Here is an 18,544-nt window from a genome sequence, read left to right on the forward strand (position 1 = left end):
TGTCAATTTCCCCGTGGCCCTGGGTGGCGGTAAAGTCTTCCACCTGTCCTCGCCGTTACCATGGCAGCCAGCGACTTTTCCGACAGGCCCCGGCGAGACGTCCCAGCAGCTTTTCCTGTTTCAGGTGTCACGATAACCAGCTACAGCTCCCGTCTCCTCTTACCCAAAGATGACTTTAGTGACGGGGAAACGCACACGGATAATTTGTTGATCTATGGCATGTTTGCGGGCCTCGCCGCGTGGGGAATTGTTCCGTCGAAGCTGCAAATTCGCCCGACAAACCGCTGGCGGGCTCGCTGCCACGCCGAGCCGCCGGTTCTCTTGTCGCGAAAGGTGATTTGACATCAAAGCGCGCTTAACCCTCTTTGGCATGAATCAGTGAAGCGAGAGTCCGCCCCTGCCTCGCTCCCCATGGAGGAGCGGGGCGAACCTCTGCCATCTGCTCCAGACGGCAGTGCCGGAGTTCAGCTGAGTTCAAGGAGTTTCCAGAGGTTGGCTGCGGACCATCTCCTCAGCCCATCTTAAAGAGTTTTTCTTTTTTTTTTTTTAACCAGCTATGAGGTTCTGGATCCCTTTCTGCGTTGTAATAAATAACTCTTTATGTGGGGTCCATCAGGAACACTGCAAACAATGCTCTGCATAGTATATTAAAGATGGGCATTAAACACAACCATTTTCTTTGCTCGAAATACCCCTTCTTCACGGTGGCATCAGAAGACAGTGCATAATTCAGGCATTTAATTGGAAAAACGGTGTTTAGCTGCAATTTCTCAGCGCTGCATCTTTTGAGTGAAAAAAGTAAAAAACAAACAAAAAAATAGTAAAAAAGTATGTATGTATCTAGATACATAGATGGAGAAAACTATAGTAATTCCTTTAAAAAGTAAGTAATATTATAAGTAATATCTCATCAGCCCTTTATTCTATTTCTGATCTTTGGCAGCTTCTCAGCATATTGCTTTCTCGGGGAATGCGTGGTGAGACGAGGTGTTTCACGGCATGTGTGAGCGTGAGGGCTTCCAGACCTCCAGGGACTGCAGATAACCCTCCTGGGGGTCGCAGAGCAGGGAGGAGATGCGGTGGTTGTTCCTCATGCAGCTCGCACTGCTGTCTTTCCAGAGTGGGAAGATCTGACGAATCACTGTCATGCGCCCCAGTGCACTGTGAGAGAGCTCCATAATCTCTGTGTCGCTAATCTCCTGTGGGGGGAGAACAGAACAGAGTCATAGTGTATTTTGCGCGATTTCACACCACATGATTTCATGCAATTTATTAATTACAACTCAGCTGCCTGCACACAAGCATGACATTTTAAATACTAACACTAATCCACTGAGATCAATGTGGAAACACCGAAGAAATTCAATACAAAATAAAATTAAAAATGGTATTGGTATGATGCCTATAGTATGGTAAAGAGAACATTTCCCCACAAGACAAAGTTATGGTTTTTGATTATTTTTGTCAACTATCTTTGCTCTTTTTTTTGCTCCCTCATTTTAATAGCAAAAAAGAAAAAAAGCCCGATAAAATTTAAATCAGGCATTTTAAGACATTTTATGAGAACATAACCTATACCCTACTCAAAGGTTTGAGGGCACCTACTCTTCTGCTTGATAAGATGCTCATTAACATGAGTGAATGATAAGAAAGTGTTCAGCATAAAGCTTCTGGACTGTTGGAAACCGTCACTGTTGTCCAATATAAGGTGGTGGAGGGAAGTCAAGTGTGAAATGCTGCAGTCCCAGCAAAGGCTCCCTGATTTGACGAAATTCATACTTTCAACTTTTTTTGCTACTTTTCTGTTTATTACATACATGATTGTCACACGTGTTATTTCATAGTCCTGTGTTTTCAGTTTTGCTCTGCAAGACACACTGATGAGTATGTATGCCCAAAATTCTGATTGTGTTATGTTCATCAGTGTTAATGTTATGTATTAATTTGCAAACCATTCCAAGAATTTCTGAATTTTTATCACGGAACCAGTTTGTCTTTTTTGTACATTTTTATTACCGGTCAGCGAGAACAATGCCATCCGTGATCAATCAAGTGAAAGTGAAGTGAAAGTGAAGTGATTGTCATTCTAAAACACTGCAGCACAGCACAAAGTGACACAACAAAATGTGTCCTATGCTTTTAAGCATCACCCTTGGTGAGCAGTGGGCAGCCATGACAGGGATCGGGATTCGAACCGGCAACCTTCTGATTACGGGGCCGCTTCCTTAACCGCTAGGCCACCACTGTCCCTATATCAAGTGCACCTAAACTTTAAAAAAAAGTGCTGGATCAAAAAAAGAGGTCAGTGAATTTATAGAATCGTTACGCCCAGCGCTAACTGAAAACCTAAAAAAAGGGGGCGTTAGCGGCTGCCTCGGGGGGGGGGCACAATCCAACCATTACGCTCGCCGCATCAAGTCAACCTTGGCAAGTCCGTGCCCACTGCAACAGCTGTTACCTTGCCATCCACAGTTCCCCACCCAGTTTGAGACAAGCTTGAGACAGTACTGGAAAGTGGTGATAAAAGGCATGACACCTCTAGATGTCAGATGAATCACAGCAAAGCCCCTTAGTTTGGGGGAACACCTCTTTGGCGGCATGAAAAATGCATTTTGGACACCGGCAATAACTGAACTTGGCAGGATATAAAAATACAAAAACTGACGAATTGTAATAAAATGCATTTGTCATGATGGTATCCAGGTTGACCTTTCCAGCAATGATATATTTTTAATTTATTTAGTTTTTGATGGTTCTGGTGGTTTTACCACATGCTGCCACGTTGTAAATAAATGAAGCAAAACAGTCTTGCTAATGGATTATTCATCTTCAAGATGCTAGTTGAGCATTATTTATGTGATGACTTAGCTTGTGAAATGTTTCAGGTGTAAACAGGATCTGTACCAAAACTTTCAGGCTTAAATTTTTTTAAATATATATATATATATATATATATAAAAACATGTTATGCCTGCTGGACATTTCATTCCTACACAGATCTTTTCAACTCACTGCCAAAGCAATGCATGTTATAAAAGTCGACTGCAAGTGACCTAGTGCATGTGCTAAAGGGGAACACATTTTTCCCATTTAAGGCACTTGAACGCACTGTCCTTGTGACGGCCCAGCAATGACAGCACCGTCAGGAGAGCCGTGTTTGCACTAAAAGCCTGTTGGTGTTCTCAGCGCACGCTGGGGGCGTCTCCCAGCTTCCCCTGATTTCACCCGCCAGCATTATGGACATCCGTTAGTACACGAAGGGGGTCACCGGAGAATGGCAAGAGATGTCACCACCATATGGACCACCCTGTAAAGCACAATCCTCTAGGAAATGTGGAGTGGCTGTAGGTGTATTTATTTAGCTTTTGGTTTATAGACACAGGAGTCTAATTTCATGCTTGGTTATTTCTTGGCAACATTCATTTTGACCTTTAAATCTACATGCAATCCTTAAAATACATACAAAGCATTGCCACATGACATTTATTCATTTTGTTCTTAATTGATGGGCATGTGCTTGTGTAAAATGTATCATGTCCTTTGTTTTCTGCAAAAACAACTAATTAAACTAGTTTAAAAGCCACTATTAAATAATACAATAATAAGACTTAGGAATGGTTCAGCAGTCAGAACAGGATGATGATGAGGGATAAGTCCACAGCAGTAGTTTTCAAACGTCTCCTTGTTTGTTGAGATCCGACTGATATGATGTTCGGGTGTGCCGATATAAAAAAAAGCTAATGATTGAGGCAGTGAGACATTTTACAGAAGTGGGGTATGGGAATGCATTAAGGTGTATCAAAGCAAATGTGATATTCTTCAAAGTCTTGTAGGCTAGATGGGTTCATAAAAAATCATATAGAGAGGAATATATCAGAGAGGAAGTGTGGATCCTGGAGAAGCTGGCCCAGAAGCTGGGGGAGAAGATGGAGGAGGAAGAAAGAGCCAGTAGCCAGTAGAACCTCCACATTTGACTCCCCAAAAAGTTGCCACAGACCAATCAGATTGTCCTTTGATGTTTCTGCCTTGTCCAAGCAGAACTCCTGATACAATAATTCAGTGGTCATCCACTCCCACTGAGATGTTCCCGCCATGGCGCCTCAGACCAGTTGCTGGCCTTTTGGCACCCTGCTGATACTTCTTGTTTGTTTGGAATACAGCTTGGAGAAAAAGTGGGGGCCTTCATTAAATTCATGGACCTGGAATTCCCCATCTTACACAGTGAACCAGTGAGTGACCAGTGTCAAATTTATTAAGGTAATTTCAATATTTTGTGAACTATGCCTTGACCCATTGACGTATTTCTCTTTTTATGAGTATTGGCAGTCACTTCACTTCACCGTGTTTTTAGACATTGTTTTGCTGTAAAATTGCAGGATAAAGTCAAAAATGACTTTTCTGGCATCTATAATTAATGAAACTCATGAAAACTTGTTCAAATGTGCCAAAAAGTTGCAGTGATTCATGTGGAAATGGCAGCTGCCCCTTGTACAGCCTGGAATTGACTGATTATCTTGGTGCCAGATTTTCACCACATACTGCATGTTTGAAATGAGGGCCTTTATTCTTCCGTTGACTCATTACAGGAGCAACACAGGGTTTGGTGTGTCGACAGCGGCATAATAATTTAGTACTTCATTGCATTTACACGCTACAGTTCGTAGGTCAAGCTTCGCACATACACTTCTTCTGCCTTGGCATAAAGACACCAGATGAAGATATTCCTCATTCTGACCCTTCTTTGCCAATGCCATGAAGAATGAACAAAAAACACAGAGAGATGAAGTTTAGTGCCTACCCAGTATCCATTTTGGAGGGGTACAGATGAGAACAGCAGTCCCAGCAAATACCAAATTATCTCAGCCCTGTGACTGTCATAGAAATAATCATGCTCTTCTGCAGGGACAAAAAAATATCCGAATCAACTCTACGGGACAGGAGTGCCCAATCGCTGGCCAGTGGGACAACCATCCTTCCAACCTGTTTTTAAATTACTTTGTGTTTAATTTAGTCCATCTTCGCCATCACTTGTTTACTTGAGCAAAATTTGATTTTCACAGTTCCAATTAGAGTCTCCATCCACAGAAACTCAAAAAGCAACCAAGTTTGATGTGGGATAAAAAACACAGTTGAAAAGTTAAACACTTAAACTCGTGTTTAAAATACAGGTAAACATTTACATTTAAGGCCCCGTCCACACGGAAACATCTTTCCTTAAAACTGTAAAATTTCTGTCCGATTCGGAATTACATCCACACGGAGACAGTATTTCAGGGGTTGGTATGTTATTGTATAGCTCACTTGGACCTGCTACAAAAAATCTACAGAAGTGGCAGCACTCCACAGAACAATATGCTGATTGGACTATGACTGTCAATAGTCTACCGCTTGGGTACAGCAATTATAGTTCGTATAATACGATATGTAGCATGTGATGCAAAAAAATCTATTAAAAAATTTAAAATCTCCCTTGGAGGCGTTCTTGTGTGATGGCAACATCTGTGCTATGATCCTCGTGCCAATAAATGTTGAAATAATTCATGGCTCTACAAATCAGCCTTTGATTTCAACAAGTCCCCCAATTTAATGTTTAATGCCACGAGATCTGTCTGTCTGTGAACAGGGCAAAAAGCAAGTAGGGTGTTGGGGGGCTGATGGAGAGGAATGTTGGGATCTCATTCAATATTTAGCCAGTATCACCCAAGGGCTTGTCTTGGTCTCGGATTTAAACGAGAAACCAAACTGCTTAAGTACGAGACATGAGCTGACACCTAGCAAGATCCAAGACCCTGCCTGACTCCTGTCCAGACAGATGAGGCGGGATGAGGGCATCCTAGAAATCCACGTAGCTGGGGAGAGGCTTGCAGATCTTGAGTAAATCCTCCATTAATTTGTATCTGTGAGGGTTTAGTTGATTCTTTTCAAGTGTTACCTTACCTTTGTCTTGAGGATCACTAGTAATTTTGCCTTGTTTACTTTATTTTAGCAAATTCAAACAATAAATGCCAAAGCACAGTTTTAGGTGAATACTACATTTATAATGGAAAATATTATAATTTTAATGGAAAATAAATTCGATAATCCATCCATGGTAATCCATCCAGGCAGTGCAAAAAAAGGAAGAATTTTTTTTTTTTTAAATCTAGTTTGTAATAATGTGTCTTAATATGAAAAGAACAAGACAATTGTTGACTATAGCTGCGTAGCAAAGGTTATTTAAGTAGTAGTAGTAAAAATAATAATGATACATAAGTTACCTATGAGGCCACTGCTGCGCACCCCCCAGATAAACCCTTCAACAGATAAACCTTCCAACATTCTAAATGTAGTGCTCTGCGTTTTGCAGGGCCTAATGTGTTTAATCAAATTTTAATTAAATATCTGGAGAAGCGTACTTTTTATGTAAAAGACCATTTTTACGCAACTCTGACCATTTGACTAAGCATGTATACAAAGAGCGGTTAATGCGACTGTAAAATGAATTTTTGTCTCATAGGTAAGCTGTTTCATTTTCCCTTCAGATCTATGTGTTATATGTATAATAGCTATAAAAAGCTATATTGATAATTTTTTTTTTAGATATTACTAGTGTCTGTTGTTTTTAGCTGCTTGTGTTCATGACTTTTTGCTATTTTACTTTCTAATTTTTACTTTTCTATGGTGCATATCAAATAAGAAATGGCCAATGTAAATAAAGCTGCCTCATTTTCTCTAGCTGCATTTAGCAGACCAAGGAAGAGTTTTTTTTCAATAAGGGGAAAGTCTAGCGAGTCAACAGTCTGCAGTCATGCTGTAATTATGAGTGTACTAGGCAAACTGGTGTGAAAGTAATACTCCACTTCAAGTGTGGCATTTCAGTCTCAGCACAATGAAATGATAACAGAAATAATTTCCCCCAAGTCTCTGACTGCTTTTGGTTGTTTGATCAAGGAAAGAAAGGAAGGTTAATTTTGTACATCCTCCCAGATAAAAGCTGCTTGCACACTTCCCAGATCCAACATCTACCGTGGGGCAGTGGTGGCCTAGCGGTTAAGGAAGCGGACCCATAATCAGAAGGTTGCCACTGAGGTGCCACTGAGAAGAGCACCGTCCCCACACTCTGCTCCCTGCTCACCAAGGGTGACGGGCTACAAGCACAGGACATGTTTCGTTGTGTGCACCGTGCGCTGTGCTTCAACGTTTCACAATGACAATCACTTCACTTTCACTTTCAGAAATGGAAATGGGTGTAAAGAAGTTTGCCATTTTAAAATTGCCAGCATTTAATTGTTTGCTGTGGATCTTTTTCACAGCCCCTGCATTGGGTGATGAACTAAGCGAGTAACCCACAGCTACAGGCACTTTGACTCAGGATACACAGTGTGACAAAATATTGTGAGAAATTTTAAACATATATATACCGAGATCAGCAGCCCTTTGCTGGCAGCAGGCAAATTAGCCAGCAGAGAAAGGGAGTTTAGCGAAGAGTCTTAAAAAAGCGGGGTGTCTCAAACGTTGACATTTATTTCAATTAAGTCCAGTTCTCTCTTGCGTGGTTTTCATGGTCAGATTGAGAAAGGATCAACTGATTTGTACAGATGAGTGCATTCCCTGAAGGAAACGTGGAGTGAATGTGCAGAATTGTATGAGAGGAGCTGGATAATTTTAAATGACTCAAGTTAATGACTACAGACTGACAATAATACGATTCAGGATGTGGGGAAAACTGAGGAAACAAATTACTGCAGGATATACAGATGTCCAAATTAGCTGTTTTCATAAAAGCCTTAAATTGAATGGATGTCAAGGAGTCCAAAAAATAGTAGAAAATATGTGTTCTGTAGCTTTGAATAGTACGGAAGAAATACCAGGAATCACCAGGAAGGGGTATATGAGGCGTATGAGAGAGCAAAGCTTCCAAGACTGAATTACTAGTTTAAAAAAAATATTTACTTGTTTATGTGTGAAACACATTAGCAATTCACTGTATGTAAAAAAAATATATTTCTACAAGTGCTTGACATTTCTGAAAAAGTTGCTGTCACATGCAATCAGAAAAATTGTTCCAAGTTACATATAGTCATTCTGCAACCAAATCTGTTTAATAAACCTCCCTTCATGTCCTCATTTTCTTAAGATCTATTAATGGCATTTGTAGAAATATGCCTTGACCTTCTGTCCAGCTAGTAGTTTCATAAAAAATGAAAAAGGTAAAAAATTTATTTCAAAAGATTATCCTTGTTCAAGTGAATTTTTTTAGCTTTAAGAGTTCAATTGTGTGATAACAGTTCAAAACAAGGGAGCAAAAGTGATCAAATTTTTCTTTGTTAAACATCAAAACATTCCTGCAACAAATCACGTTTTAAATGACTTTTAGACTTTTTAATGCCTTGACGATTCTATGATGAATGTGACATCTGCCATATGTCTTACTGAACTAAACACTTAGCCCACCACTACTAAACATACAGATTTTCTTTGGTCCACATATATATAACTGAGACCAACAACATGCATTCATAACATGCTGGAGACCTGGCAAAGACGTTTTTTGTAAGGATAAAACGGTTGACTTACCTCATTCACAAATACCCAGTGACTGTCCTTGGAGGCCAGATTGGTTTCCACGGCCTATGAGAAACAGAAAGAGGGGGGAGACTGTGTCAGAATGATACCGAGAACGGCCTAACTGGATGGTGAGATAAGTGGATTTGGTTGTGTTTGGTTTATTCTCATTCATCCAACATTTAAATGAAGAAGAGCAATGGGAAAATTATTGCTGGCAAACAAGGAAAGAGCAGAAAAAAAAAAAAAAAAACAAGCTCCTGGGCGACTGAAGTAAAAACCAGAGACACAACAAAGCGATGTCGGCTCACAACGCTGAATGCAAACTGTTCCCAAAGCTTCGACATCCCTGCCGCAAAAGGCTCTTTCATCCTCCAAGCAGAATGGCAAAACTCCCGTAAACGCTTAATTATTTATAGCAAATGTTTATAATTTTTCCACAGCACTTCATGTAACGCCAGCATTTATAGTGAAGTGAAAATACCAAAAATTGCTATTTGTTGCTCTGGAGTTTCCATTTATTAATGTGAGCTGGGCTTTCTGCAGCTGCTTTGAGCCTCAGCCACCAAAAAAAATAGCTTCTAAATGCAGTTTAAATACAATATGTCTGGTGCAACAAAAGTCGATTTTTCATGGGTTTTTTCTCTCAAATGCGGTACATTTCTGAACTGCCTCATGAGAGTGAAAACATTAGAAAAGACCTTGGATTCAGGCCTCATTCGCATGTGGAAATCATTTACATTTACATTTACAGCATTTATCAGACGCCCTTATCCAGAGCGACTTACAATCAGTATTACAGGGACAGTCTCCCTGGAGCAACTTAGGGTTAAGTGTCTTGCTCAGGGACACAATGGTAGTAAGTGGGATTCAAACCCGGGTCTTCTGGTTCATAGGCAAGTGTGTTACCCACTAGGCTACTACACCCAAATAAGTCGGATGCGAATCTGTCCAGATGCAGACAGATCCATACGTCAACGAAGTGCGATACTCGATTACGCAGAGACCTCTCTTGCTCCCTAACGACTCTTTGAATCACTGCATAGGCAATAATCGCAGTCACATGCACAAACATCGACGGCCCTTCTTCTCCGGCTCCGCTTCGGAACGCCGGCTGTATTTTGGGAACCTCTCATTGCATCACAAAGCAATGAAGCGCAGGGCTATTTCAGCGTTGTCCATTAGATCAAGCCCTTCAGCGTAAACGCTGAATGGTGCAAAGGGCATGTCAGTTAGAGCCAACTAATAAGACTCCTACTCACAACTCCTACTGTGGAACCGGAACCACACTCTTGATCCAAAGATGGCTGTCCTTCCTATTGTCAATTTTTTAAATATTTGGAGTATACTATGATCTTTTTATTGATAATGAAATTTGGGCAACCAACCAGCTGGTTTGTAGTGACCAACCAGCACCAATGTATTTTAACAGCATTTGTGCATAATAATGTATATGATTTCATCTGTACAGTGAAATTGCTGGCCTGTCTGTGTTAGTGTGTAAGTGGCCACACACGTTATGGCAAATTGATTCCACCCTGGTCCCTAATCTCCAAAAGCTTTTCTTGCTTTCAGCCCTCCCCCAGGGGACAGCGCTCCTCACATGGAGGACTCTCCCTCAGGACCAATTAATTTGCCATATTTCAGACACCTACAGCACGGCGCAACAGGTATCCTGCGGTGTGATGGCATTTCACCGAGCGGAAGGGCTGTGAAACATCCCGACCTTTTAACCAGCTCATAAATCCACCTCTTCCTTTTAATTCCAAAACTCATTGTGTGACAAACTCTTTCCCCTTTTTTTCGTGGTACAGAGGGCACCTCTGCAGACTCAAAATGGCAGTGTCCTCGCATTAAAACTCACTGTAATGCAGTATGATATGACATTTATCCCAAAATCTACTGACTGTGCATTAGCTTACAGTACATTAGCTTACAGTAGCTTATTATTACTTAATTACCACCATACTTTATTACTTATTAACTACCATAGATGGTAATCATGCGCTTCCTATTTTACTAGTAGTATTATTTAATCAATTAATTAATTATTATTTATTTTATTAATTATTATTTTGACAAGAAAATATGCATATTGGTATATTGGGTATAATAATAATATTACCATTTGGCACATTAATTATCAATTGTATTCAGTTTTACCATCTACAATGTCAGCAATAATAAGACAGGGGAGTTTCAACCTTGTTTACTGTCTGGATGAAATATTTATGGGCCATGCATAATTTGATTTATAGAAAATATGTCATTAGGAATCTGCAGAACATCTTTTATTTACATTTTTGAAACTTTCAAATTAAATGCACCAGCTGGTTACTGGTCTCAATGCATTATTTATAAACCTGTAATTATATATTTCTGTCTCTAGGACTACTTTAAGACCATCTCAGACCATATAATTAGAGACTGAACTGTGAAAATGCGACTACAGCATTAATATTGCATTACTTCTTAAAATCTATATGCGCTGAGAACATGTTTAAAAGTGTATGGTGTAAAAATGACATTGTGGCAAGAGATTGTGTTACAGTCATGCTTACCCAAAGCCACACACAACATATGTTACTTATGCCCATTGCCTAGTTATACCAATACATTTTTAATCATATTATATTAAACAAATTGCATTATTATGCTTTTTTTTCTTTCCAATGCCACTCATTCCATTGCATGTCATAAGTCACTGAGGCACTTAGACACACCCGAACCACGCTGTTTTAAGCCTGCCTCATACTGAAAAAAACAACCTACAGCATATATATATTTACATATATTTATTGTATATCACTCCTGTGAATTTAAAGTAATACTGATAAGGGACAGGATTTGGGTCTGACAGAAAATATATATCTTATTATTGGGTGTATAATCCAATTTATACACAAGAGCTCTCCATTGTCAATTATACTCTGTTCCATTAATAAAATTTCTTTCAAATCTCTCAAGTCATTTTACATTCAGAAAGGGAAATAATATGCTAAAACTGGGAGGAATGTCTGGAAAAGGACTGAAAGTTGAGTGACAGAACCTTTTATTAGAACTTAACCTCTGTGAGAAAAAGAAGGATTTTTGATCAATGAACCATTATTTTCCAACCTTTGCGGTTCAATGCAGCCAATGCAGTAAAGATCTCAAATTCTGGATCAGATGTGTGCATCTCCAGAATGTTCAATAAACCCTCGCCTGATGGACATTGTGCTCAAATCACTAGGCAGGAGATGACTTCTGAGTTGGGGCGGTGAAAGGACTCCTCAGATCTTCCCTTCAAACAATGCGAGTCAACTGTCTGATTACAGGTGGAGGGAAAAAAATGACTTGCTGCACTTCTCACTTAACTAGAACCCTCACAGGGACCTTTCATCCAGATCCACACCTGTTTTACTGTGTGAACTACAGAGAACATTTTGGTTTCAAACCTGAATGAGTGATTTTAATGCTGATACAACTTCAGACATTTAGATTTTTTTTCATGCTTCAATGCTGATTTATTAAAATTGGCATCAGTCTTACGTTGTTTGCTGAGATCAAATTTTGTGACTATGACAACTGGCAAAATGTATAAATCATTAAGGGCTATTAAATGTCTGGGAGATTTTTGATTCCTTCAAACGTCTTCTGAAAATAAAATCAGCGACTCAATTTAATCAGTAACGTGAACGCTGTAAACTATTAAGCCCTTGGATTGAAGATGTGAGGAGTATCTGCAAAGTTAAGACTGTATTAGTTGCCTTCAGGCTCATTATAAAATGTTTGGCTTGTTTCATGCAATGCTTGGTATCAGTAAAGAAAAAGCTACTCCAGTGTCACCCGGCATGGTGGATGGGACAATATGATAATGTTGTCCATGTCCACTCACACTTAGAAGGTCTTTTAGTGACAAAAGCATTTGCACATGCACTACTATCTGGAAAAAGGTACCGAAGCATTCGGTCTGCCAGATAATGCAACAGCGTTCATCCCACAGGCCATCAGGCACCTGAAATCTTAGGAACTTTCCACTCTGGTCACACACACACACACACACTCCCTCTGTTATATTGAGTAACATTATATTTCTGTAATATTATTTATCAATGCACCATTTTTCCATTTTGCACAGCAGTATTTGCACTATTTTATTTTGCATGCTTATTATTAATTTCACTAGTTTGGCTTCGTCTGTCCCATTGTTGTCTACATGTTTTATTTAAATGTTACTCTCTGTGTCGCACACGTGCAAGTTGAGTCATGGCAACTGGACATTCTTTAAGGTAGAGACGTTTCATTCTGCATCCACAGAACTTTGTCAATCTGGATTGTAATCACAAATGTATCCTCCAGGTTGGTTTCTCCTCACTCCTGCCTTGAATAGGGTCGTAAAGTCAGTATGTCAGTTATGTCAGTATGTAGCTTTGTTCAGTTGTTCAGTATGTTACATGTAGCACCAGGTTCCGGAGAAACATTATTTCGTTTCACTATGTACTGTCTAATGACTATAAATGACTATTAAGTCAACAATTTATCACAATTTTTGAACAATTTTTTTTTTGACTCATTAGTATTATTGGCCCAGGATACTTCCACAGTTTACCCTTTAACGCAGGTATTTGCGTTATTGAGTATATATGGTATAGTCAGCTTATTTTGAACCTGGTTTGCAGGAACCAGCGTAAAGCAGGAAGCATCCTTCTTGTTCTGTTTGTTATGACGCGAAAGAGCCAGTCAGGTCAATCGCAGCAGATGCATGGACAGCTCATCACTTAGCACCCTGCTCACGCCCGTCCGCCATCTCTACGCGCATCACGCTACCGCTAAGAAAATAAACGAGACGAGTCGCTCTGTCGCCCACGCGTTCCCACAGAAGCTCAGTCTACTGGGAGTCATTATCATCGTCTTTGTATTGATGTATGACAGCAACCCGGAGTGGAAAATTGCCATTTTTTAAGTTTTAAGCACATTACGAGGGTGAGAAATGTGGTGTTTTAGGTAGGAGTGGCCTTCATCTGTGCCTGTCGATTTCAATTTGCCTCAAGCGCACACCAGTGTGGCGTGAAGTGGCCGCTGGAACGGGCGGCGCAGCAGAAGCGTATGCAGAAACAAAGGCTGCATTAGAATAAGGCCGCTTCGCGCACCCTGCGAAGTTTATTTGGAACGCCCACGGCACCGTTTCCAAACAAATCATGGTGATGGAATTGCACAGTGGAATAGCGGACTGATGAAACTGCACATCGATTTTGCAGACGAACCCCCCCCCCCCCCCCCCCCCCATTTTTGGCCACGCAAGATCTCAATTGGTTTTTTTTGCTCGTCGCCATCCTTTACTCCAGCTGCTACGGCGGTCCTCATTTCCTTCGAAGACGTTGAAAAGTTATGTGTCTGTAGCTATGGAAACAGACCAAGGCAAAGATGTATACAGCTGCTCAGGCTCTGAAAGCCTGTCTCCCTTCTTTATCTCCCCTGTTTTTTTGTCTGTTGCCTTTCAAGCCGGACCTATGCATGCTTTCACTTCACATTACGGTGAAAGTAATGCGCTTTCCCACGGGTCCGCATGGAACAGAACCACCGCCTGAACTCTGCCACCCGTGCCGCTCACCAGGGACTGTGTGTTCAATAAAATGCAATATGTGAGGCTCACGGCATTGCATTACGTTTTGAGGCTAGAAGGCTTTGTTTCTGTCCCCCTGCTGCTCCATTTCAAATTTTGTTTGTTTTATTTATTTATTTATTTATTATATGAGGGAGAATCCTAAATATGATTTAGATTTTTTTTTTTTTGTGACATGCCTTTTCTGTCGGGAGCACGCCACATAATAAATGTGTATGACAATTGTGCCGTTCTGCCAATCATACTCGTAACTAAACACGTGAGCAAGTATTTACTCTTCCATCACTTTTTCTTGTCATTTAATTAATTTGTCATTGCGTATTATGTCATTTTTAATCATTTTTTCATGTTTTTAATGGTTTTATGTTTATTTATAAATGTATTTCACTATATTTCATATGAAAGGTACTATGAGCTACGCTCATTTTATGCTAATGTATTACTGAATAATATTATACACATATTCATACATACATACACATATATATATATAAATGTGCAATACTATTTCAACAATGTCAGGTAGTGTTGGATTTTTAAAAAATAGGAAAATAGGGGAAAAAAAAGAACAGATCTCCAGAAAGCCATTAATGCCTGTCATTTCTTGCTGTCTCTCAGGTTACGACTCATTTAATGGACTGTCAGTGTTATGTACTACCACTGGCGGAGAATAACATGAACATCATTTAGCAATTTAATGGTGTGGATTTATCCTGCAGGACTGCACCGAGGCATTATTTTTAGTCTTATCCGAGGTCCTGATGTAAACACATATGCCTTGCTGCTAATGGTAGTCCTTAAACAGTTAAAACTTCCACAGCGCTCTGACATTTGCAAGAAAAAAAAGTAAAAAGAAACACCCGGTGTCAGCAGCCGACCCATTTTGCACCCCTTTTGTTTCACTCTAAATTGCTGTTGACAGCGGTAAATGTAATTTACGGTGATGCAAATCTGATGAGTCACACTGACTTGTGGTAAGGTCATTAGTAAATAAACTCGCAGCAAGTACAGTAGCTGTCTCCCACACGGATTTGTCAAAAGACATTACGGCCAACGACGCGGACCCCTTGATCAAAGCCATTATTTGGCGGGGAACTTTAGATGGATCGCGGCTATAATCCCAGCAGGCCGTGCCACATAATGACTTATGATGAAGGGTTTGCATGATTTTTCATTACAACTCTTAGTTTTATGATTATTGGTTTTATTTGTGGTCTTTCCCCTGCAAATCTTTGCCATTCCATCCCCCATTTTGTCTGTACTCTCAACAAAGGCACATAAATAATGACCTTTGCTTCAAAATGTCAAGAACGTATAAGATATGCAAAAGAAGCTATCTGAATGGGCTCTCATGTTTTCTATGTGTGTGTGTGTGTATATAATTGTGATACATAGCACTATGGCCTTGTAAATGTTAATGGAGACGATGCAATTACGCGGTGGGAAAGGGAATAATTGGCCACCGTGAGTTTTTTTTAATTTTTTTTTTTAATTCAAATTTAGTGTTGCTTTTGAAGCACTTGATATTGTAAGAAACATAAAATATTTGCAGTCTGTTGCATTGTTGCCAAGCTAGATGTCCATACGCAGCGGCCAGAGTAAATTACGTTGTAGATGTGTGATTTCAAATCTGTGATGATGTATAAACAACCAGTCAAAGTTTGGATGCACTATACTCATTTATGGGTCCTTCTTTTTTTACATAATAAAACAAAACTGAAGATAAAGGGCTATGAAATAACACGAGTGGCAATTTGATAATAAAAAACAAAGCAAATAAGGCAAAAAGTTGAACAATTGATGCTCTGAAAGTGACACTTTCGTATCGTTCACTCATGTCAATGAGAATCTCATGAAGCGACTTTTGATGATGACAATAGCGAACAAAGTATGAATTCTTCAAAATGGCTTCACCTTAGTCTCCATAACCACCACAGAGTGGGTGCGCCCAACCTTTTGACTGCCAGTGTATATGTTTGCACTCGTAAAAAAAGAAAAAAAAAGAAAAACATAAATGGATGTGATTGGCTAGCAGAAACTGCAACCAATTCACTTCAATATGGCAGAGGAGGATGTCACCCCATTCAAAGTCAATGGGAAGCAACTTCATGGAAGGTTTTAGTGTGTACATTAGCATCTCCTCTGTGGAAAAAATGCAGGAGTTCAGGGAATTACTGTCACTTTCCGATTCTGCACGCTGCAGCTCAGTAAAGATCTTACACGGGTGAATGCAATTTCATTAGTAGCGAATGTACAGTGTTTCAGGTCATCTGGCTGGGTGTCATCGGTGCCCTGCCATTGTTTGGACATGCAGACCCTCGACCAGCCACGACTCAGCTCACCTTACCTCAAGTTAGACCGATCTCAACCCTGTTGCCTCTTCCTGTCCTGCCCTGTTCCTTCCTATTGTCTTAATAACGTGAATCTGTGGTAGTTGCAGCTCGGCTGCAATTCCTTATCTCCTCCAACACGCACTCTTCCTCTCTGTTTCCTCACCCTCGTTGTGCGCGACACCAGGACAGGACAGAATAAAGAGGCCATCCCCAAAATCTCCGTCTGTATAGCTACACTTCGAAAAAGCAAACCTTGATTCTCCAACTTGGTTTGAATCGGCCCGATGCCCTGCACAAAATGAGGATTCAAAAATGGCAACTTTTGGGCTCTAATTCCCACTAATTACTAATTACTACAGGGGCAGAGGTGGCCTAGCGGCTAAGCGAGCGAACGTTTGACCGAGGTCCCCTCGATCAAAGCACCGTCCCCACACACTGCTCTCCGGGCACCTTTCATTGCTGCCCACTGCAAGGAGGACGGGTTAAATGCAGAGGACACATTTCAATGGCAAAAAACTCACTCTCACTTAATACTCACTTTCGAATTCTGCTAAATTCGGCTTATTTCACATGCTTATGGCTTGTGAAACATGATTGACTTGTTCCTAAAAAGTGCTGATTCATCAGAGCTGCAGTCACTCCCCTAATGTGTTAGATCTTTCGTCAAATCAAAGATGAAGAGAAGCTGATGCAGCAGGCTTCGTGTATTTTAATGCATCGTGAAACCTTTGTGAACCCTTTCAAACTTCTCATGTAAAAAGCCGCATGTGGACGTCCAGCAGGCTTGCTCACCAGGAAGGGGATTGAGGAGGTGATGGGTGTGAAAAACAGAGATGGGAAAATGGGATTTTTATGTGTAAAAGAAATGATTGCGGGAGGAGGAGGTCCTTCAAATGGACCGTACTAGGTAAAAGTTTGGATGGGTGGGGGACTGTGCACTTAAAGCCACAAGGGATATTAAGAGAACAAATGACCCGACGCGCCTGAAAAAGCCTCCGCATGAGGAGACAGATTCAAATCCATTTGCGTCTTGTTCTGTCAGAGACGTCCTTTCGCCGCTCGTCCTTTCAAAGTATTTTTAGCTCGTTTGTTCAAAGCCTTTTCGCATTAAATGCATGGACCAAATTAGTGTCCTCTGCCATGCTTCAGTTATTAGTATTTAAATTAAATAATTAACGTGCACGGTGGGCTAGATAAATGCATGGTGATGGTTAAATGGTGCACTTTGCCACGCGAGCCTGATTAATTTTAATTGCGATAAGAGGACACGTTTGCATACTTTCGGCTAATCTTCAGGAAAGAGCAGGATGTCCTTCCTGGATCTGAACATTAAAATTATTCGAACAATCAAAGAAACAAAAAGCAATTTCGGACTCAAACAAATGCAAAAGCTCATGAGAAATAAAAAAAAGTTCTCCTATCTCTTTGGAGGTATCATTACCAAGCAGAATTTTATCTGGTCTCGCACCATTTAGACCCCAGGCTCTGATCTATGAAGACCAATATGCCGACTATCTCTTCGGCCTGTCACGTACCGTCAGAGCAATTTATCAGCACTGCAAGTAAACAGCGTTAAACGGCCGGTGAGGGAGTCACGTCGTCCATATCATTCCAATTAAAAAGCGCACAATCGCAAGCTGCCCTGAGGGGTTCAGAGAATAATTCAGTCCCGGGGCTGTGGACGGGGGGGTATAGAACGTATAGAACATGATAGGGCTAATTCCCTGCAAGAAGGGCTGTAATAACTGCACGAGAGAAGTCACACATCTGAGAGGGACGGAGCATGAACCAACGGGAAACTGAGGAACAATTCAGATGAGAAATCAAAACAAGACAAGACATTACTAGAAAGTGCCGGGAAAGTGATAACAACGCCATGTCTTCCCAAGGTGTATCTATCAAAATAGAAATTTGTGTGTGTGTGTGTGTGTGTGTGTGTGTAAGTGACTGTTTTTCCATATGAATATGAAATATGTAGAAATTGTAGCACTGGGAAAATATCCAAAGCAATGTGGACAAACATGTGTTTAAGATTTACAGATATGTAATTTTTTAAATATGG

The 18,544-nt window shown here is 40.4% G+C and overlaps 1 protein-coding gene and 1 long non-coding RNA gene across 3 annotated transcripts in view; one reads left to right on the forward strand and one right to left on the reverse strand.

Moving 5' to 3' along the window:
- The window catches only part of grid1b (glutamate receptor, ionotropic, delta 1b), a 231,555-nt gene that overhangs the window by 29,538 nt on the left and 183,473 nt on the right, over positions 1 to 18,544 (reverse strand). For both annotated transcript variants that reach the window (XM_028969607.1, XM_028969606.1), the window contains exons 5-6: positions 8,557 to 8,610; positions 1,026 to 1,199 (exon numbers count right to left, since the gene is read on the reverse strand). In XM_028969607.1, coding sequence (XP_028825440.1) covers positions 1,026 to 1,199; positions 8,557 to 8,610 — 228 coding nt within the window. The remainder of the gene's footprint in view (positions 1 to 1,025; positions 1,200 to 8,556; positions 8,611 to 18,544) is intronic.
- LOC114784315 (uncharacterized) overlaps positions 1 to 18,544 on the forward strand; it is a 94,708-nt gene that overhangs the window by 3,488 nt on the left and 72,676 nt on the right. The gene's annotated exons all lie outside the window — the stretch shown is intronic.

This window comes from Denticeps clupeoides, chromosome 2 (genome assembly GCF_900700375.1).
Source record: "Denticeps clupeoides chromosome 2, fDenClu1.1, whole genome shotgun sequence".
NCBI classification, from domain to species: Eukaryota; Metazoa; Chordata; class Actinopteri; order Clupeiformes; family Denticipitidae; genus Denticeps; species Denticeps clupeoides.